General features: G+C 39.7%; 1 protein-coding gene across 1 annotated transcript in view; it reads left to right on the top strand.

Moving 5' to 3' along the window:
* Positions 1 to 22,498, top strand: part of bin3 (bridging integrator 3) — a 45,135-nt gene that overhangs the window by 7,276 nt on the left and 15,361 nt on the right. The window contains exons 2-5 of the mRNA XM_039803578.1: positions 8,515 to 8,563; positions 9,657 to 9,697; positions 16,682 to 16,743; positions 19,255 to 19,391. Of these exons, the coding sequence (XP_039659512.1) occupies positions 8,515 to 8,563; positions 9,657 to 9,697; positions 16,682 to 16,743; positions 19,255 to 19,391 (289 nt within the window). The remainder of the gene's footprint in view (positions 1 to 8,514; positions 8,564 to 9,656; positions 9,698 to 16,681; positions 16,744 to 19,254; positions 19,392 to 22,498) is intronic.

Genomic DNA, 22,498 nt, shown 5'->3' with positions numbered 1-22,498 from the left:
TAAACAGAACTGACGCTTCGCTGCAACACAAACAAATATATTTATCCACCTCTATTCACACACAATGAGGCATATTTTCATTTCGTTTTGATTGAACTGTATTTTTGAGTTACAAAATTAATTTTACAAGAAGTTCTTCATAGGGAAACCAAAACCCAAAGTAGGCTATAGTATGAAACCATTCATAATGAAACTAATTGCGTATTTGCCTCAGTGGCAACGTTTGCAGCCTTGCAGTGTGCATTTGATTTTTCTTGGCTTTTGGAAAAATAAACTCCAAGGCTCGGTTATAGGGGAATTCAGAAAGAGGTGGCCCATTAATGCTGAGTAGCATACATGCTGCTAGATGGTCCCCCTGTGGCCTGGACGGTCATTTTGAAATTTATATGTGTAATAACTTTGCTAAATAAAAAATACAATCCTGCTGGTACCTGACTTTTCCTAAAAGAGTCTGTATTTTCATTTAAAATAGTTTTTATGTACTGTACATTACACAAAAGACAAAGAAAAAACAATCACTTTGACCTATTTTGGCCATACTGTCATATTGACCGCTCGGATTTTCACGGTTTTGTTTTTAATCTTTTGCGTGGTTGAAGATGCATCTTGGTTGTTTAGTAATAATCATATTCTCTGTCAGAGAAACGTAACTAGCGGTCTCGAGTAACAAGTGTGGGCATCACCGATGGGCCGAAGGCAAAGCCAGAGTCGGTAACCTAGGCTACGGCGTGGATGGTTCTGAATCAGAAGAAAAGCACCGGGCGATCACTCTGTGAAAGGCGCAGTACACGTAGACGGTAGCTGTCTACGTGTTCATATAACTTTATACATGCTACAACTGGCTGGAATCATTGCACACATCCTCTCCAATGAGTGCACCAGCTATAAAATTGTCCAGAGGAAGTTCATGCAGCGACTGGCAGAGGAGCTGAGAGCGGAGTTTATGGAGGAAAAAAAGGGCAGCGGCGCACGGTCCGAGCTGCGCTGCGCACCGCAGCAGACACCAAATAGGAGGCAGTGCCTGCCAGGTTAGGTTATAAATGTTCAAATAACATACTTTTAATTGTTATTTGGCTGTGAATTATGTTGAATGAATTTCCCCCAATATGTTTCATGAATGTATGAAATAATCACGGTTTAGCCTATGCCATGATATGATATCAAGAATCAACAGCCACGTGCAATTTAGCTAGCAAAATGTGCAAGAACTATAGACTAATACAAGCTTAAATGAACTGACAACATAAGTTATACGACTTACAGTTGTAAAGAATGCACACGTGCCATCTCAACCGGGTCCTCCGGACAGCCTGTCTCTTTTTTCTTTCTCCCTTTTCTCAGAGTGGCACGCGTGCCCACTCGCGTAGTGAAGTGCGTGTCTGGGCTATTCTCTGTCGACGTGCTCTTTACAATCACTGCTGATAGACGGCTTTTTGTATATATATATTTCTGATACCGTGGCGGGAGAAATCTAACCGTGGCGGACCGCCACTTGCCAATCAACATAGAGGAAACACTGGGTTGTTTGACAAAAAGCTTGAGAAATGGCCGTTAAGACAGTAGCCCATTTGATACGTCGTCCTCACATTTTACACTTTTGGCGCTTTGCAGCAATGAAGCTGGACGTTTTCTGTACTACAGTTTCTAGGACGTTTGAATTATGTCTTGTTCTTTTGTAGGGCTGCACAATATATAATTTTTTTTTCAACTGACGGAATAAACATATCGCAAAAGACACATATCAGTAGAAAACTGCACTTGTAACTGGTATTCTTTTTTTAGTGGTGCCTTTATTTTCAATTCAATGTTCAATTTATTAAATAAAAGAAGGTTGGAAAGGATTTATTTTTAATTTGTTGTAAACTCAACACGCACTTTGTTGTATTTTAGCAGAATACTGAAAGCAGCAGAACTGATTACACTTTAATATCTGTTTATCAATCGCAAGTTATATTGTTAGAGGGGTATTTAATTTTATTGCATATTTCCCTCCTATCGTGCAGCGCTTATTTCTATTGGCAACATGTTTTGAATTTCATTGTCACCCAGGATTCAGTTGAGTTTTTTTTTTTTATATATATATATATATATATATAATTTTTTTTAACATGTATGGGAAGATTTGTCTTACCACTTCTCAATTGTGTGCTGCCCTTTAGGAGTTTAAAGAGAGGTTTAAAAAGATTCAGCGCTCGTTTCTCACAATTCATCACTTCAGTTCAAGAGGAAATGCTGAGAAACTTACACGTATTATAACAAACTCTTTTGAATATGTCTGTGACGTGTACGTACATTAGCTCATAATATGTTACACATTCTTAGTGTAATTTTCAGGGAAGACCGTAATCAAGGAAGCAAGAGGGCGTCACTCAATTCAGTCAGACAGTCAATAGCTGGCAAGCGACGCTTCGACCGCAGCGCGCAGCGCCAACCGCAAGGTCAAGAGTGGGGTGCTCAGCCAGTGAAAAGAGTCCTTTATGGGCTCTGCTGACTGATGCATTCCAGTAGGGCCTGCACACTTGCCTCTATGACGCGAGAGGTTTGACTTTGGGGTCATTATCAGAACAATTCTACTTCCCAACATCTTCAACTAGCCTTCTGTGCTCCATGGAATACCCGAGGTCCAATGATGCACTATTCCTCAAATGGCATACACATTTGCAGTTGTAGTGAAAAGCCGTCGGTTCTTCCAGTCGGTGCATGATGTGTCCCGGATAGAGAAGACTGTCATGTCTTTGTTCTTGTCTACGCGCTTACTTGATGGCGGTGACGTGTAGCCCATTACAGCAAAGATCAGATAGCTTTGTGAATGCCAGTTGACCAGCTGGCTGATGATGAAAGCAAATGTGTAGGGCTGCAACTAACGATCGTTTTCATTCTCGGTTAATCGATTAGTTGTGTTGGTCTATAAAATGTATAAAATCCGTGTTTCCAAAAAAGCCCAAGATGACGTCCTCCAATGTCTTGTTTTGTCCACAACTCAAAGATATTCAGTTTACTGTCACAGAGGAGAGACGAGACTAGAACATTTAAGAAGCTGCAATCAGAGAATCTTTACCTTTTTTTTCATAATAGTTGGCGATTCATTTAATAGTTGACAAATTTGCAGCTCTACAAATGTGTTTTACCTAAAACTATCCGATTTATGCATCTCTTTGAGTTATTGGTTCGTATTTACTTGTGTGAGTAAATGTTAATCGCTTATGGGAATCTTTAAATTAAAGTACTGTATGCATGTACACAGACTATATGACTGTAGATTTTTTTTTTTTTTATCAAGTTGTTTAAAGTATTTGGCACTAAATACCAAGGCATTATTCAGCTAAACTACCCACGCCTGCCTTCACTAGGCTTAGATTTGTTTTCAGAAGAATTTCAGCTGGTGTAACACACAAGTTTTCAGTCTTCAGCTGTCTTTGTGCTCGGGCCTCTGCCATGTTAGACACTAGTTCTGGGTTCACAGGACCCGACTAACCAGTGTTTCTAAATGTGACAGCCCCTACAGAAATATGGCTGTGTGAAGAAACATTAGAAATGATTCTCACAGTGACTACCATCCTCCCTCTTTCTCATTCTCTCCCTCTGGTTGCCTGCTACATTTTCCCTCTCCCTTCCCCGAAGCACACTTCACTCTGTGTGTTTGCCAGTTCTCATGAGCAGTTGAAGAGAGTGACCACTTTCCTTTGGCTCTTTGTACAAGTGGATATACTCTGAATCTAAAACATTAAGGGCTCTCTTCAGTTTTTTTTTCCGAAGCAAATCATATATCCTTTGGTACATTAAAGGGAAAATCCACCTTAATACAATTACACTTGGACGGACTCTCTTCATGTCCTCTAGAAACAAATCTGGTCATGGTCCGATCTGCCAAAACTTAGCAAAAGAGAACATTGAAGCTAACATATAAATATGTTTCGTGGTGCATTGGTGGCTGTTTGGATCACTATAATGTTTATACTTAACTCTTCCATTAAGTTTTTGCTGTGGATGTCATAATTTTCTCCCCGACACACCCTTGCATTGTGCAATATTTGTAGAAAACCCATTCATTCATTCAGTCATTCCTTCATTTATTCCATGCAACCAGAAAAAACAAACCAATGCAAAATTGCGCAATCAACTTGAATGCATCACTAGTGCGGTCCATTTAGAAGGGAATGTAAAACACCAAATCAACCTATTGACAGTATAATTGTCAGTTTTCTTTTAATACAACCACATTGGCTGTGTTTTAGAACTGTGCAACCACTCTGGGTACTTCCCAGGTCCTTAAATTGCATCTACATTTCCTTCACTTGCTTCCCTTCCTCGCGTCTTAGTCCGACCCAACAAGGAAGCATGGGAGAGATGCGAGGAAATCATGTGAGGAGAGAGGAAACAAGGGTTTTTAGAGGGATTAGATGTCCTTTTTCTGAAGCGTCATGTGACTTTGTTAGCTGTATGAGCGGAGTTAGCAACAGCTTTCAGCTGCACTCCTTCTGGGAAGGCTGCTCTCTGTATCCTCGCTCATAGCTCCTCAGAGATCCCTCCTCCATCCTCCATCCTAGCTCCTTGGGGCAGGAATAAGAGCTTTGAGACGGCCTTCACGAAAAAGGGCCAGAGCGACTCCCAGTTCAAGTGAGGAGATATCAAACAACAGACATGGTATCCTCCCTATATGTTCTCCGTTTAGGTATGAGTTATGTTTATAACTGAAATTTAAGTTATGAAGTTGTTAATTGCTAAAAATGGACACGTACTGCATTGCACATATTTGTTAATAAAGCTTTCTTCAGGAAGCCTCAATGAGATCAAGATCTCTTTTACAAAGTAGACCTGAGACAAATGAAATATACACATCATAATAAGACATTCAGTCACACAAAGCAATCCACACACACACACACACACACACACACACACACACACACACACACACACACACACACACACACACTAATTAAAACAATCACAAATATTAATGGCAAGAAACCCTTTAATGTCCCTTAGAGAAATAAGTGTCTTTAATTTGTTTAGCAGTTTGTTCCAGTAGCAAGATGCTTAGTACTATTAGTATAAAACATATTAATATATATATATATATATATATATATATATATATATATATATATATATATATATATATATATATATATATATATATATATATATATATATATATATATATGAGTAACTTGTGTAGTTGTAGTTCCTGCCTGAATAATGGATTCATCATTCATAAACGCTAGCAGATGATGTGGGTGAAGGTCTCAGAAATCATAAGGGCATATGCCAAACAAGCAATATACTGCATTAGCAAGAGGAAGAGTGGTCACTGAAAGGTTAATGTGATATGTACACCATACAATAAACTCGTGTTAAGGGAGGCGACTTTTGATTGGTTGGTACGTGTCTGTCTGACCAGGCTGAATTCATTCTCAAGTAATTTTTTTCTAGACTTAAATCTCATAGTGAAAATGGATTTTGCAAGATGTAGTCTGTGCGAGACTGGTTCTCCTTATAGAGAGGCGAAGTCCCTCACCTTCCAGTGGACTTTATGGGACCTTAATTCTGAAAAAATGTGTATGGAGTCGAACCCGCGGCCGCTGCGTCGAAGAGTAATCCTCCGTACACGGGCGCACGGGTCAGCTACCCAGGCACCCGTGTGTAGTCTTTCTAATTACATATTTTCACAGTGTTAAGACTTCAACAGTTTTACGACAAACTGAGACTTTTCTTGACTTGGAAAATTATCTTTTAAACTGACGAACATCATATGTGTAATCCATGGCTCAGTGGAGAACTATAAACTGGATTGACGGTACCCCTTCATTCCTCCATCCTCTTTGAAGAATCTGTCTGGCTGTCATTGAACTAGTCTGGACCTAGCTTCATATGTGCTATCTATCTGACTTAGGATTGACCCATCTCCCTGAACAAATAATCTTGGGCTAAATGGAACCGGGGTCCCTGCAATCAGACATAGGTTATCATGTATCCCGGTCCAAAATTCCTGGACCTTGTCACAGGTAGGGTTGGGTACCGAAACCCGGTTCCACTATGGAACCGGTTCCTGTGCAAATTTTGGTTCCTCATTTCGGTTCTTATTATTTCCCCTCTGTTGCTCCGGACAGCGGCAGACAAATTTTTTTTTCTTTCTCCCTTTTCTGCCGAGTGGCGCACGTGCCCGCTCGCGGTGTGAAGCGCGTGTGCGCGCTATTCTCGGACAAGCACTCTACAATCCCTGCTGATAGACGGCTTTTTGTACACTCTCCGAAACGGACGTAAAAATATCACGCTTTCTCTGTAGTCTACCGTTAGCTAGCTATCGGAAATATTCCTGCTCACCAAAACGGACGTAAAAGCATATTAACCATTCACTGACTGCACGTGATCGCTAGTAAACATATTACACTTGCTCTGCTAGTCTATCGTTCAGGACCAGACCCTGTAGCCTGGTGGTGGGGGAGGCTGCCCTTTCAAATGCCTACCTGTGTGTACAGACCTCTTGGACACCATCTGAGAGAGTTTTCTCCTGTGCAGGACATGCCATAAGTCAGGAGAGGTGTAGTATCTCGCCAGAGAAGGCAAATATGGTCATTTTTCTGCAAAAGAAAAGAAGTTTGAAGCTGGCTGGCATACAAACTCAACAACAATTATTTTGTTGTTACTTGTTAATAGTGTATCTGTTATTTGTTAAATTATTGTAGTTATGTGTTAGGTGACTTAGCTTTACTTATTATATATTTAAGTACTTTAAAGCATTAATATATTGTTAAATTTAAATAATTGTCAATAAAAAAAAAAATAATCCATTAAAGAGCCTTTCTTTGATGTCATTTTTCAGTTAGGGTTAAGAATCGGTTTAGGAATCAGAATCGTTTTAAAAGTACCGGTTCGGCATCGGAATCGTAAAAATCCAAACGATACCCGACCCTAGTCACAGGACCATAGGACGTGAAGTAATTGGCAACGGTATGTGTTTTTAACGGTAGGATAACCTGCCTCAAAATATTCATGGTATCACAATATATGTTATTACACCATCATGATTATTATTATTATCCATTACAATGACCCTTAAAGTAAGTAGTTTGCTAAAACTATGTATGTGTAGACAAGTGAATGTACACGGCATGGCATACTGTAAAACTGTCACTCTATTACTACATACTCTCCTTATTGTGACGTTATAGTGAGATGATCGGGTAATCAGAGAAAGGTGAGTCACATAAGATTGCGGTGAGTAATTTCTGTGGTTATTTTCCATGTTGGCTCACCCGAATGACGACACAATGGGTGAAACTTCTTTCCTGAGCCAAAAGCAACTAAATAGTTTTAGGCACCAATAATTATCTAATGAATAAAGGATTAATTCAAAACTTTAAGTAAGATAAAGTCGAGATAATTGGTACCTGATTCAACCTAAAGCACAGCACCAGAACAGATCTGGCAAACCAAAGAAAATCTTGATATCCGAGCCACTAGTGAAACATGTTTTTCTTTTTACTAGATTAATCCTTCTGTTATTTGACCGTGTTGAGTTTTGTGATTGAGCTGTCATCAAAAAGATCTTCCCCACATATCGGTAGCCTTTCTTGGTTGCACAACGAGGCCCTACATCACACCCTCTCTTTTCCATCTCATTAGTCTACACACCTTTCTTTTGACGCAGCTGCTGCCTCACCCTGCCTGTCAGCAGCAACTGTCCATCATATAGCTTAGATTTCAGGCTATTAGTGCCACATCAATGACAACCTACAGCCAAGCACATTGGCAAGGCAGTTTTTTCTTTCTGCCTTATGCATTCCCAAAGCACTCTGATGCATGGCAGCAACTTATTAAGGCAATAGCAAGGTTTTGAAATGCAGATAAAAGATTGTGTTTTAACTAAGAAGGAACAGGTTTCTTTTACCAAAACTATAGTCAGGATGTCAGTATGTTTGTCTTTCAAGAGTGAAGAAAAGTTTGGATGTCATTCTCAAAATGAGGTGCAACTGAGATGCAGTTGCACTAAACTCTAAGACATGTTTTGTTTTTTGGATTATTTTGTTCCATTGCTCTCAAGTTTTCTTTTAAAAGCAATTCATTGTCCTGGCTGTACCCTTTTGAGTCCCACTATATTAGCGTGTCTGGGCTAACTATTCTTCTGATATAGCCTACAATATAGCGTGTGCATCTGTTTTTGATTGCCAGCCGTGTTCATGCAGTAAAGCCACACTGAGAAGAGGGGACAACCACTTCTGTTTAGTGATATATCCGCCTGCAATGGGAGCCAGATGTGTATAGTGATGACATGTAGTTAATGGACCTGGCTTTGACCGCACACTCCACAGAAGCAAGAATTAACAGCTTCAGATTGTTGGTGTCAGGGATCTGGAAGAGGCGCTTGTTCACCTTTTTGGACCTGTACCAGCCTCTAGTCACCCATCATGCAACTGATGACAATCTAAGCATTCAGTAATTCCACCTTTTTAGGTGGTCATTTTCCAGTTGCTTATGTCTGTCACCTGTCGTGTTTTTGTGTGATTTCAGGATTCCTTTCAAGATTGGACAACCAAAGAAGCAGATTGTCTCTAAAACCGTAAGTCAAAAGTTGACTCAATTCACTCATCCATCAAAAAAGGTACATAATATGTATAAAATTCTACTACAAAAGTCTACGTAAATGAATAAAGAAAAACTTGCTTTAAGGCAGTGTTTTTGTGAAGGTTCAGCTGTAGTTGTTAAGCTTCACAATTGGTATATACAACATGAATAGTAGTCTAAATAATGTCATCAGAGTGCCTCACCCGAAAGAGTGATGTTTGAGCCTTGCAAGGGGGCAGAGGTGGTTACCTTGAAGTGACAGTGAGTGGGTGATCTCCTTGCTGTAGAAAACCACTTCCACTCTAATGGGTCTATGGCCCGTAAGTCACTGTAAGACTGGGTTTCCAGCTTCCTGTGCCATCCTGGGCAAAGATCAGGGAGTGGGTTAGAGGCAGCCCAGTTAGATTATCCACTGGTGACGAAGTGTCAACTGCCCTCCTCGTTGTTTTGGCCACTGTTTACATCCAGGAGCCCACAGAACCGCAAGACAGGAACCCATGCTGCCTCTGTAACCTGTTTGACATGTTTTAGAGACATGGTTGGACAAGATGTCTTCGCCCTGGGAACTCGAGGATTTTACTTGCATTTCAACTGCTTGAACCCACTTGAGTTATTGTTCCTTAGCCGTGGGCTGTCTCCCCCCCCAAAACAGTCCCTGTTCCCGATAAAGTAACTGGCTTTGGAACTGTTTGCATAAGGTAAAGGGGTAAACCATTAAATCATGGTTGAGTGACAAGCCTGGAGACTCCAACAACTTATGTACATCATTTCAGACTACAAAGAAGCACTGGTTGTTGCTAGTATGTATTACAGCTCAAACCATGTCATGTGGTCACTTTTTAATTTGTTATCACTCTAATTTACCTAAACTTCTTCATTCTTCAGATGATGCGAAAATGTTAACAGGAATTTTGTCCCCAACTTTGTTCTTGACGTAGTACTTGGGACATGAGTCTCAGACTCTGTATGATGTATGTTTACAATTATTGCGTGTTTATACCTTGTGGTTATTCAACTGAAAAACACTTTAAATAATGAAATGACAGAATTTGACATGAAATGTGTGTTTTTTTTAATTTGTTTTTTAGGTTGAAAGAGACTTTGAGCGAGAATATGACAAGCTTCAAAAGTAAGTCTGCATTTTGAACCGAGGTCTAATATTAAGGTAGATGATCAAAGAGGTCTCTTATGTGTGGAGTTCATATATATATATATGTTTGGAGAGTTTGCGATTGTAATACAGGGTTATAAATCAACTCAAAACCTACTTTGTGTTTTGTGTGCTGGAGGTCCAATGCATGCATGTGTGAAAAAATGGTGATCCTTTGATACCTTCAACTTGGTGAAAGGTGATTTCTTCTACACCATATCTGTGACCTCCTTGCACCAATGTGAACAATTAATTTATCTGATTATCTTCAATAAGCATATTAAGTTAACTGCAATCATTCCCTAGTTGGCGAAATATGAAGTTAGGAATCTGTACCAGACACACTAACGAAAGATGTTAGAAACCTGAAAGATTTGAAGCTCTTTTAACAAATGTTGTTCCAAAATAGTTGTGTATCATGCTTTGGCTTTACATGTTTACTAAGCACTCTGAGAAACTCACAGTTAACATGCTTCTCATTGTACACACAGTGTCTTTGTCCCACACAATCTGCCAATCCCTGCGGCGTTTGGGCACTTATTTTTTTCTCAACATTGAACTGTGAAAAGACCGACGTTTGAGCTATGGTGAAATCTGAAATTAGATATTGGGAAAGAGAGCTTTTCTTCCATTAGTTCCCCTCAACCTCTGATAAGCTTAGATTAAAGCTAGAAGTTATAATTTAATGACATTTCCTGTAAATGCACCATTAGTGTTCATAAATAGTAGTAGTCTTTCATCAACTTGTTGACATTCTCAGGGGTTTGTAAAAGTAACTAAAAAGCCTTAACTACAACTATATAAACTGTTGACTGCTATTAATTAACCAGCCTACTTTAAATTGAGCAATATCGACATGATGTCAATGTTTCTATAAAACAAAAGAGAGGGGGTGGGGGGGAATTTCAGCACCCAAGACTTTGGAGCTCAGTACATCGGGGCCTTTTCTTACTGCAAGGCTGAGGTTATAGAAACCCCCTGAGGGCCCCGCAAAATGAGTGGGAGCACCATTTTCCTCTCAGGTTTTGTTGAGTAGGAGGGCCCATTATCAGGAAGGTGTGGTGCCAATAGACCTTATAGATGAGTCAGAGCAGCAGGCATGTACAAACTTTTAGCTTCTCCCGCCCTAGAGATCCATATCAACACACCGTGGGGCATCTGGAGCCTAAATATACTTGGTAGGCTTCACCGTGGTTTCCTGTTTTTGAATTCCATCTGCCTGACAAAGATTTAGGTGTAATTCGACTTGGGATTTTGTTGAATTAATGATCTTGAATCTCAATCAATCAATCTTTTTCAGTAAAGGGCCCCTAAACTGGCACAAATTAGACGGACCCCTATCGGATGGGATTTTTGCTTTTTAGGTGTTGTTTTTTTTTTCTTAGAAAAAGTGTATGAAATCAGTGACCAAAATAGTCATACAATCTGCCATTGTGTAACTTAAGGGTGAAATTATAATGTAGCCTGATCTTATTTGGGACACTTGAATGTTTCCAACAAATTCTATAAAGAAATAATTTTAATGTCAACCTCCAGTTTCCAGAGCCAAGGAGACATTGTGAGTTTCTAAAGTGTGCCTATGAATGTAAATGGACTGTATTTATATAGCGCCTTTCTAGTCTTAACGACTACTGAAAGCACATTCACATAATATAGGGAGCCATTCACACACATTCATACACTTTGGCCGAGGCCGCCGTACAAGGTGCCACCTACTCCTCCGATAAACATTCACACCCATTTAAACACCGATGGCGCAGCATCAGGGGTAATTCGGGGTTTAGTGTCTTGCCCAATGACACTTCGATATGGAACTGCAGGGCCAGGGATCGAACCACCAACCTCCCTAATAGCGTTCAGAAAATGTTGGCAGGCAGAAGTAAATGACTTAAAGGGTAATTACTGTTTTGTTTTTTAACCTTTTTAAACCTATTTTCCTATGTCTCTGTCTCTGTTTCTAAGTGACTGATGGGAACAACAATCTCTGACGTTAGTCCAGTATTAAGCGAGATCGCTGCAGTCGTCAGCGGTGAAACAAGCTACAATGTAAGTTAATAGAGCAGTTGTCCAGCTTGTATTTCCCTTCACAAAAGTGCTTGTTTTGCCACTGACAGGCTCAGATTAATATTGTAATAAGTGTCTGACAATGTTATGGAAAGGATTTCTAAGGAGGTCGACATTTCTGTTAAAGAGTAAGATCTTGTTTTAAACATAAAAACATCCGCGAAATTGCGTTCGCTAAACCCACCAGACTCCATGTAAATAAACAGTAATTTTAGCATCGTAAAATACACTTCATTCAAAGTCGACAAAAAACAAAATAAAACTATGAAAAGCCGTTTTGGGTCGTCTTTCCACTTTTCAAACCATCACAACTCTAGTTTGGGTTGAAATAAACACATAGTTTACCGATGGCTCTATACACGCTAAAAGTACTGCTTTTTTAAATGGAGTCTGGTGGGTTTAGAGCTAGCGACTTGAGAGCTGTTTCTGGTTAAACAGAAAGGTCTCAAAGAAGTTTTAAAAGGTCTATCTCTGTAGGGATCCTTTCCATAATGTTGTCAGACACTTAGAATATTAATCTGAGCCTGCCAGTGGCAAAACAAGCACTTTTGTGAAGGTAAATACAAGCTGGACAATTGTCCTATTAACTTACACTGTAGCTTGTTTCGCTGCCGCCGACTGCAGCGATCTCGCTTAATACTGGACCAATGTCAAAGATCGTTGTTCCCATCAGTCGCTTAGACACAAAAACATAGGAAAATAGGGTCCAGGTTGAAAAAAAAACAGTAGTTACCCTTAAAGACCACAAACTACTGTTTTAAAACATGATAAGCCACCATCAAAATGACAGAAACGTTCTTAAGGTTTCATAGAATAATTATGAGCTTCTTTTTGCAAATATTTTGACTTGAAGGGATACACGCATTTACAGCGGCGCTTTTGTCCGACGTGAATGTGAGTGAAAATTCCCAGCCATCAGGATTACCCAAAATGTGTCAATCGAACTTTAGTATGTGTGTAAGACCTAGACAGGTAAACCAATCAGGCTCGTCTTTCCATGCATTGATCTTATGGGACTTCTTACTGTGCTTTGTGTAGGATACAGTGAGTCTACGTTAGCCCATTATGGTTTTTACGTAAACGCATATCGTATGTAAACATTTCTGATAAAGAACTCTTAAATGTGTAATAAATAATGAGAACAAAATATAAAGTCAGCTAAATATTGTACGCTTAGAAATTAAAAAAAAACTTGTAACAATCACCTTTTTAAGAATTTTCCTAAATGGCATAACCACTGATACAGTGTATCTGCAATTGGCAAATATCCCATGATCTATTTGCCCAGGCTATTTATCTGTCGAACTCTGGACACGCACGCACACGCACACAAAACAAAAACACGCAATCACTACACGACAGCCTCACTTCATTTAGCAGCTTGAATGTTAATTAGCTTCACTGCATTGCCTGACCTGGTTCGTGTGGGAATGGCAGTGACCAGGTATTTACCCGAAAAGAATCTGGTGTGAATGGTGAAACGTGGTTAAATGCCTGTTCATTATCTAATGTCATGCTAAGGGTTTTGTGTGTGAAAGCCCCATAAAATGCAATAGTAATAATAATTTCAATAGGCGATGTGGCTGGATGATTGTGGCTGCACAGGGGCAAGGGGCAGCAGCTGTTCCACCCGGCCGCTCTATTAGCACCTTTTGGAAAAAGACTCCAGGCTCTCCTGGCACTCATCCAGAATGGCTTTCTCATTGTTAGTGGTGCTGACAGAGTAGGGAACATGCAACAGTATTGTGCAACACATTTTTACAGTAGGAGGTACTACTGATCACGGGTCTCACATGCACAGACACGCACTACAAGAACACATCTTAAGTGTGCAGTCATTTGACTCATGGCATGCTGGTTTGTTTACATACTGAGAAGCTTTCACCCTCTATCCCGATCCCGATATCCATGACTGGCAGTAGTGATGCAACAATTCGCTCAACTCACACTCGATTTTAAGTTCACGAAACAATTTTCTCAGGATTTTGACTGAGAGATATTCCTTTATTTCTATGAACTGTGCAAACAAAAAAACTGGGTGGCTTGTGGCTCAGAGGTAGACTGGTCGCCCCATAACCACAAGGTTGGTAGATCAATCCCAGGCTCCTCCGGCCACATGTCAAAGTGTCCATGAGCAAGACACTGAACCCCAAGTTGCTCCCCGGACGCTGTATGTATGGCTGTCCACTGCTCCTAATACTTAGTTAAATGCAGTAATAGAATTTCACTACCAGGTACTAAGTATGTGACAAATAAGGAATAAAGTTTTGTAAGTTTGTAAAACAGATGTGTCCTCTTATCAAACGTGCAACTGAAATTGTATTTTAGAACTGATTCTACTTGCTGCCATCACAAAGACAGAAATGATAAAAAAAAAAAACTGACCACATAGCAGTATTTCCAGATGTTTTTATTTTTTTTTTTTAACAATGTCAGAAGCTTATTTGCAGGTATGACTCAAAACAGAATTGTAATATAATAACTGCATGGAAATATTGCCATTTAGGTCAGCTTTTAAATCTTTAAATGTTCTTAACCAAACAGAAATGAACTGATTGTCTGAACGTGTGGTGACCTGAACTCTTGACAGCACATTTATTGTCCAGGTCTACTTGGAAATGTACTGACTGTGCAACCCTATGTTACGGAAACAGGAAGCAGCCCTCTAATTATCAGATCCTGACTAAATCCTGTCTGAAGTATTGCTAATAATATTGACTATGATGTGAGTAGCTTTTCCTGCAATAAGAAATGTCTATTTCTAAATATCTGGAGTGTAAGAGTTTACATTGATTGCTTTAGAGAAAGGCTGATTAGGTGTATGAGACCCAGTTACATCTTATTGGCGAGAAATACAAGTTACTGTGGAGATTGTTCTGACACAATCTTTTTTTCCCTGTGGTGTGAACAATAATAGATGAAGTTACATCATTTACTGCAAATGACATTTTTGGAACAACCTCCATCTGGTCTGTGGCGATTCAGTGCAAAATCCTAAAACACGTCAAGACAAACAAAAGCATGTGGAGGACGAGTTATGATAGGAAATAATTAATGATTTTTACTTACCCCCAGACCATACAGATATTTACTGTATGTTTATTGTGTTTATGTTTTTGTTCTCTCAACTGCTCAAGGCTTATCTTATCTTATCAGCTGTCAAACTCAAGACCCGCGTGCCAAATCCTGCCCCTCGCAAATTTAGATCCGGCCCGCAAATCAATTAAGGTTCAGCATAAATTATGGTCTGCCTAGGTGTGCGCCAAACCAAAAAGACGGGAAAATGTTTGCAAACTGCAATCACTGCATCATCACTCAAAGCCGAATTTGGCAGATTTACTGACTTTGAGACTCAGAAATTCCCACACAACCAACAAGTTTGCATATTCAGGCCTACTTTTGAAAATGTAATCAGAATGCATTGTTTTTTTGGGGGCTTTATGTGGACATTATTAGAGATGCAGTAATATACTCAAATGTATTATACCTTTTCCGAGTAAATAACATAACATGACTGGCCCCTGATGTGATTCTCATTTTCCAGTGTCCCAAACCCTGCATCCCTACAGTTTACTTGCCCTTTGTTAACACAACAGACAAATTAATAATTTAAATTCACATACAGATACAGATCACAATCTAAAATCAAAGCTGGTACAAATGCAATCTGACATGGGTTAAATACCACAAATGTTTCTGCTGCTGTTGTTCACATGCTATTTTGTGAGAAAAAAAAATCTGTTATGATGGTACTGTATGTGATTCAAAAATTAACAAATTACAGTATAAGAAGTTATTTAGCTTCAAAACTCTTTGAAAAATGCTGCACAAGCTGTTTGGTTTAATTTGATGTTGGCCCTTTTTGAAGTCAAACATTTCCTTTACCTTCTTTCTTGTGTTTTTTTTTATGAAATGGAGCCATGTGAGCGAGCTCATTGTGTGAAGTATGGACATAATAAAAGCTTCAGTGATTAATTAAAAAATAATAAATAATAATAATTTTGAGGTGCATTATTCTTTCGAAGCCAAACTCCTGAGGTTTAACAGTTTTAACAGCCAGTATCAAGAACCAATAATGTTTGGGCGTGAACCAAACATGAACCTGTGTTTGCTGGAGAAACACACCGTTTGTTTGTTTTCCCAGCTGCTAAATGATAAAAAAAAAACAGTATTTGGAGGCTCCAAACCGCCATTTGTGGTTTTTTTTGGCCATATGTGGGTTACCAATGTCCTTACATCAGTGGCCATAGTGCCCCCACCAGAAATCCTATGGGATTACACAGCTATTGTCGTCCTTGTTAATATAATCCCTCAAAGCAGAGATGGAAATGAAACCACCATGTTCCCTTTTTCATCAAACCAGACGAAGTGATATGACAGCAGTCTCAGGGGAGATTCTAAACCCCTCGTTTGCCTTAATTGATATAATGAATGGCGTGTGTTTTGCAGCCTCCATAGTCTGGTAATTGCCATTTTTAACACCCATCAATGGAATATGTGCAGTGGAATGATTGAAGACATTAATGCTTTTGAGGGGAAATGTAGTTGACAGTAACAAGAAGGATTCCCTGTATTATTAATTAGCTAACGGATATTATAATAACATTTTATGTGGAATCAATGAAATGTGTAATTCCTTCTTGAACCATGTTTTTTATGTACTCATTTCCTTTTCTAGGTTTTTGGTTTGGATGTTTTCATTGTCCATTTCAACACATCTTGACTGGATGAAATAGTTTTTGAAATATACTGTATAAAGATTATGATATGTGTGTAGGGAAAGGGTACCATTTGTGTCATGTTTGTCATTTTTTTTACTGTTTGGTCTCCAACTCACCTGTTGTTGACTGTATTCCTAGACCAGAAGCTGGCTGATAATCATTCCTTCTTGTCTTACAGGCTGGAGGATCAGACGAAAAAGCTTCACAAGGACATGAAGAAAAGCACCGAGGCTGATTTAGGTGTGTTCTGCCACCAATGCGTGTTACCGCCTAGCGTGCCATTGATCTCCACTCGTTCACCAACATACTTGATGTTGCTTGGCAGGTTTTTCCGGGCTAGAAAGACATTTGGTTGTCTTGGTTTGTTTGGAGGTGCATCAGTTCGACGACTTGACAAATGAGACGAGAGAGTGCGGGCCTTCGCCTTAATCTTTTATAGGATTTCCCAGGCTATCAGAGAGTGTGTGTGTCTGTGTGTGTATGTGTCTGTGTGTGTGTGTGTCTGTGTGTGTGGGATTTATGAGTGTAGGGCTCCATTTATCTACCCTCTCTGCCTTCATTTATTCAAGCATTTGTCGGCCACAGAAACCATGTTTACTTGACTTTTTTATTTGCTTATTTGTTGGTTTCGGAGTTGTGTATTTGGGAGGCAGCAGTAGACATGGCCTGTGGTAAGTAGTCAGTTGTGGGGGTGGAGGAGCGGGGACGGATGGAGGAGTGAGAGGCTTCTTCATTTCCTCTCCTTTGTGCACTGGAATATGGATGTCTGCATCATCAAAGTGTCATAGCTGTCAGGCCCTCATTATCGTTAATGGATTCCATCTGTTGCACAGGTCCTGTCTTCCACCAACTGCTTCTAAACAAAGAACTGGACCTACTCTGCATGTCAGCACTACATTTAATACATTGCTCGCTCTATCGACCGCCATTTATCAAGTCAAGGGTGGTGATATGCAGAGCTCTTAATAGAGCTCTGCATAACTCCCTTCCAATTAGCTGGCGAGGGATGATAATATCTTTTTAAGGCTTGCTCCTGTTCACAATTTGGATTAGACTAAGTAACAGAAGGCAAAGAAAGTGGCAGGGATAACTGTGCTTTCCATACTGGGGTATTGTTCATGTTGTTTTCAGCCCCAGGGGATTTACAAAGGACTTGAGCTTCACTTATTTGCACTTTACTAACGCTCATAATTAAATCACTACCCTCCGGTCACCTTTTAGTTTTCATGACCCTGTAATAAACCCTTCTCAGTCATAACAGGAAAGGCCAAATCAAGCACATTGTTACCTGTCAAATGGAGAGAGAGATGCAGAAACGCCACACAACGATAATTGATTGGTTGGAAATTGGTCCTGAGAGAATCCCGAGGGAGTGTGAAAAGAGACCGACTGTTCCAGATCTCCACAAAGCCTATTTTCACCACAGCCTCTTCTGTCAGCTTGTATCTCCTCAGTGAAGCTCATTTATTTTGACTGTGAAGCCATAATCTGATGCGTGCTCTGTGTCTAAACAAAGTGGCATGAGTGCAGATTAACAGTAATTGGGGCTGTCAGTGTAGAGACATTGCAAAGATTCCTGAAGCTCTGGTAAATATATTGAGCATGGCAGCCAGCCCCACCAACCCCACCGATTTTTACAATGGGGGGCAGCACTGTGCCACCTTGCTGTTTAGTTCTTTCCCAAAAGCTCACTTTTGAAGATCCGACCAAATACGAACACACACTGATTAAAATGCTTAAAGCTAGGGCTGGACGATATGACCTAAAATCAGAATCACGATTAATTGAATATTTTACCTCGATTATGATCAATGAACGATTATTTTCTAGCAGGCTCAGTCACCTTCTGTTGGCTTAACTTACACTTTGTGTCGTCTTTACTGAAGCCAAAATGTGTCCAAACGACAGACGTTGCGTCTTTCTGTGGTATAAGGCGCTCCTGTTGCTCAGTTGACTCGTTTAAGTTCTCCTCGATGCTGCTTCAATGACTGGACAGGTCTGAGGAGTTCCGTGACTACACGGTAGTATGTTTTTTTTTTGGGGGGCGGTTGTATTTGATTGGCAGTTGAGTTCAAATAACAATCTTTGCGCAGAATCACTTACTGCATCTTAAGACCAATTTTTTAAGGTATTGGCCTCGTGTTGGAATCGACCGCATTTTTACTCTGTCTTGTCTAGGATAAAGAGGACTCAGGATTTTTATTTCAAGACCACAACTGCAGGGATTTCGCTAAACTGCCTGTGCGTCTGATTTATGCCTATGTGTTAAAACTTGCAAATGGAACCAATAACTTGACTTTTATCTAATTTGAAATTTGTTACCGTAAACCTCCCTCTCCCTGCTCCCTTTACACGCACTCCCAAGAGAGAGAATGCAGGAGACAGGAGAAGAAGCGCTGGCTGTCTAACACAAATCTGGTCTTGGTCTTGACTCGGTCCCACCCTGCCTTGGTGGTCTTAGTGATGACTTGGTCTCGGTTTAGGTGGTCTCGACTACAACGCTGTCTGGTGGTTAGATGTTCTCAATTTCGGTTTCGATTGCTTTTCAATTAATCGTCCAGCCCTACTTACAGCCTCAGGGTAATGCACAAAGATGGTTTAAGAAAAATGCTAAACATCTGGCGTTGAATTGGATTAGAAGGTGTAGATGAGGACATTTTCAGTAACCATTTATATTGGCTATTGTCTACATGACAAAGTTATTTAACTATGTTTTAACACTATCCTCTGCTTTGTGTTTGTGTCTGTCAGCCATGTCCAAAGCAGCTGTGAAGATTTCTGCAGACCTGCTGAGTAACCCGCTGTGTGAGCAGGACCAGGCCTTCCTGGAGTCCATGACCGCTTTAGATACATCCATGAGAAGGATGGACTCCTTCAACCAGGAGAAGGTCAGACCCATTCCCACGCTCTTTCACCCTTTTAATGTTTAGTGTGTCGTCTCACTCTTTTGCTGCCCTTCACTGCTATGTTTCCTCTGCACTTGCCATTGGCACAGATACCATTAGATTGGTATCGGGGGAAATGTCTTTCCTCAGACACACAAAGTAGAAAACTAGACAAGTTTTTGTTGAAAATGCGTGTTTTCATATTTGTCAATATTGTGCAGCCTGTGGACTAAAAACTATCCGTATGTCTTTCCTTCTGCTGTTTTTGAAAAGCATCTGTGGCATCCTCCTCTATAAGCTCAAGCTACTGGTTATAAGCTGTGAAGATTTGATGCATTTGTGACTCACTGGTGTCTAAAATAACTCCTACAATGTAAAAGCCTTTTCTCAACAGGAAAAAAATGTCCTACCACAGAAATCATAGAAGTAACTCTGATCACAGCTTGCATGGTGAAGTCTTGTATTGTGTTTTTTTTTTCTTTCTTTTTTTTTAACATCAATGGTTTACAAAATGTTGTCTTGAAAGGTTACAGCAAACGGTTTAATTGTTTCCTCCTTTGTGGAGAAGAGCAACTGTAATCAGCTTCATTTATAATACTTCTCTGATCCCTCCTGCAGCTAGAGGTGTGTAGATACAACCATCTGGATCGATATATTGATTCAATGATCAGAGAAATAATATCATTTTATTTTTTTTATTATTATTAGATAACGCTGAAAGGGGGAGATTATATCATCATCTTTAAAGATGTGCCTTTATTTTGAAAATACCACTTTCTATTTATTCTTTTTACTACAAAGAATAGTTTGTTTTTCATTTAAATGGCCAGGAGGAGCTCGGTAATAAAATTGTAAAACCCTAGTTTGGTTGTTTTTGTAAGTTGATATAAATGGAACTGATTGTGTTAAATGGGCATTAATGATGTCGTCTCATATCGATCACAGGCCCCTGAATTTGAATCAAATCAAATTTGTATCGTGGCAGACTTTGTTGTCTTTGTCCAAAGAGTCAATGTAATATTGTATTTTGATAAAACGTGCCTACCTGCAGCATTACATGTTTGTTTGTTAGCACTAGATCAAGTTTTTTTTTTTGATTTGGAGTGTTTCCCGTAATCTTTGTGCTTTTCACTCTTGTATGTTTTGTCCTAAGGGGCAACCGTAGAAAGGCAGACATTTCTTTCCAGCACTGTAAGCGATACAGCATACTGTAGCCTCGCTCTCTCACATCTGTACTTTGTGAAGATTTCTTCTTTGGCTGTCAGGCCTCTTCAGATTATTTGCCGGGTGTTCTTCAGGTTTTTTGATTAGTATCATCGCCACAGGTAGTTATAATGTGAATCATAGTGGCACCGCATGTGTGCATCCTCAAGGCACTACACTGTGAAGGGTAGACTTTTAAAGAGGAAAAAATACAGGAGATCACACTAAGGCATATACCGATTGACTTTTTTCCATCTGTGTTTTCTTGACTCATTGCCCCGCTCTTAGGTGTTCTTTTTGTTGCCTTAAAAATATTCCCCTCTCTTTTCACATTTAGTTGTGTAGCAGAATTATTTCATAACTCCACAACAGTGAAGGTGGAGAAAATGAATATCTTTCTAAAAAAAAAAAAAGTGGTTAATTCTTTTTATTCCATGGTAAAGTTGTAATGTAGTATCTCGGGAACAGCACACCATCTGGATTTGTACATATTGGGTTGAGTGGACATGATTTATATTTTCTGCAAAACCTCATGAACTGGACTCAATTTCCATTAAAAAAACAAACAAACAAAAAAAACAAAGCTACAACCCAAACTATTAAAGAAATAGCTTATCTTTAAAAACTATGCCCATCAATTTTGAAACATATTGTCAATTTTAGTAGCATGAGTTGGAGAATAAATCTCATCACAAAGTAAATTGATGTCATGTCAAGAACTTTTCTTTTTCTGACAGAAAATAACTTAAATGTTACAAAGAAAAAGAAAATGATTGTATTATTAAATATAAAACATGTACGGTGGATTTTAAGCGACTAGCAAGTCACGGTTGTTTCTTTCCTTTCTTCTTCATCTATAACATACCAGTCTTTCAGACCAACTTTGCTCACAGCTCATCAAATTTTACGGGAGCCATTTTGAGTGACTAGACAAAGTAGAATGTGTGTTGGACTGAGCGTGTGGGTTTGTGACCCGGGGTGCGTATGTTCCAGGACTCGGCTTGGTCGAGTGCCCAGGAGAGCACTCCTGCCAGTTTGACTGTTTTCAGTACTGAGTAACTTTTACATTCTTCAGATTTTATACAATATCAAATTTTCTTTTTTTCCCCCCCCTCCATTTTCACTGTCTTTGAACGTGGATCTGAAGAACATTTTTCACCAGTGCTGCCACGCACTCTTGACTGTCATTGGATAAGTGATGTTTGGGAACTCTAAATCCACCTCTTTACTTCCACATCATTTGAAGACCAAAGTTTTGAAGATCTTTTAGCATCAAAGTTTCACTGCTTCCCTTTTTCATTTAGGCTAAAACTAGAACCTTTTATGTGTGCCAGCTCTCCTCAGCACCCTCATCAAGTCTCCATCATCCTTCATTTTAATGTGATTTAGTATTTCTAGGGATGTTAATGATTAATACTATCAGTTAAACAGTTAAAAATCAATATTATTTGAAAAACATATTGCATTGTGAAAGAAAAATAGGCTATACAATCTATTTATATTGCTAGTTAACTTGCTAGTGCAAACTTTGCACTAGGAAGTTGTGTTTTAAGCTTTTTATATTTTTTTTTGCTAAATTAGTGTCTCTCTGCTGGACGGCGCCCACATCGGAGAGCTACGTGACACATGCCACTATATCGATGAGGACTGGCGCGTTAGATCGGCCGTCCTAGACACAGAGTATGCCAGGCAGACACAGCTGACAACCTCTCAGGTGAATGCGGTGGAGACAGGCTCGGACAAACGATCGCAGACAGCTGCGGACGTTTACAGGAAAGCGGCTGCACGTGTCCATGGCAACGCACAGAACATCGTGGCTGTGGGACCGGGACAAGTCCGTAGTTGTACACGGACGCTGAGCGCGGAAAGTACGTCTGAGCGACCTGGACGGGTGAACTGGGACTCCG

This window comes from Perca fluviatilis, chromosome 6 (assembly GCF_010015445.1).
Source record: "Perca fluviatilis chromosome 6, GENO_Pfluv_1.0, whole genome shotgun sequence".
Classification (NCBI taxonomy): Eukaryota; Metazoa; Chordata; class Actinopteri; order Perciformes; family Percidae; genus Perca; species Perca fluviatilis.
The sequence above is the reverse complement of the archived record's forward strand: the minus strand, read 5'-3'. Positions and strand labels throughout refer to the sequence as shown.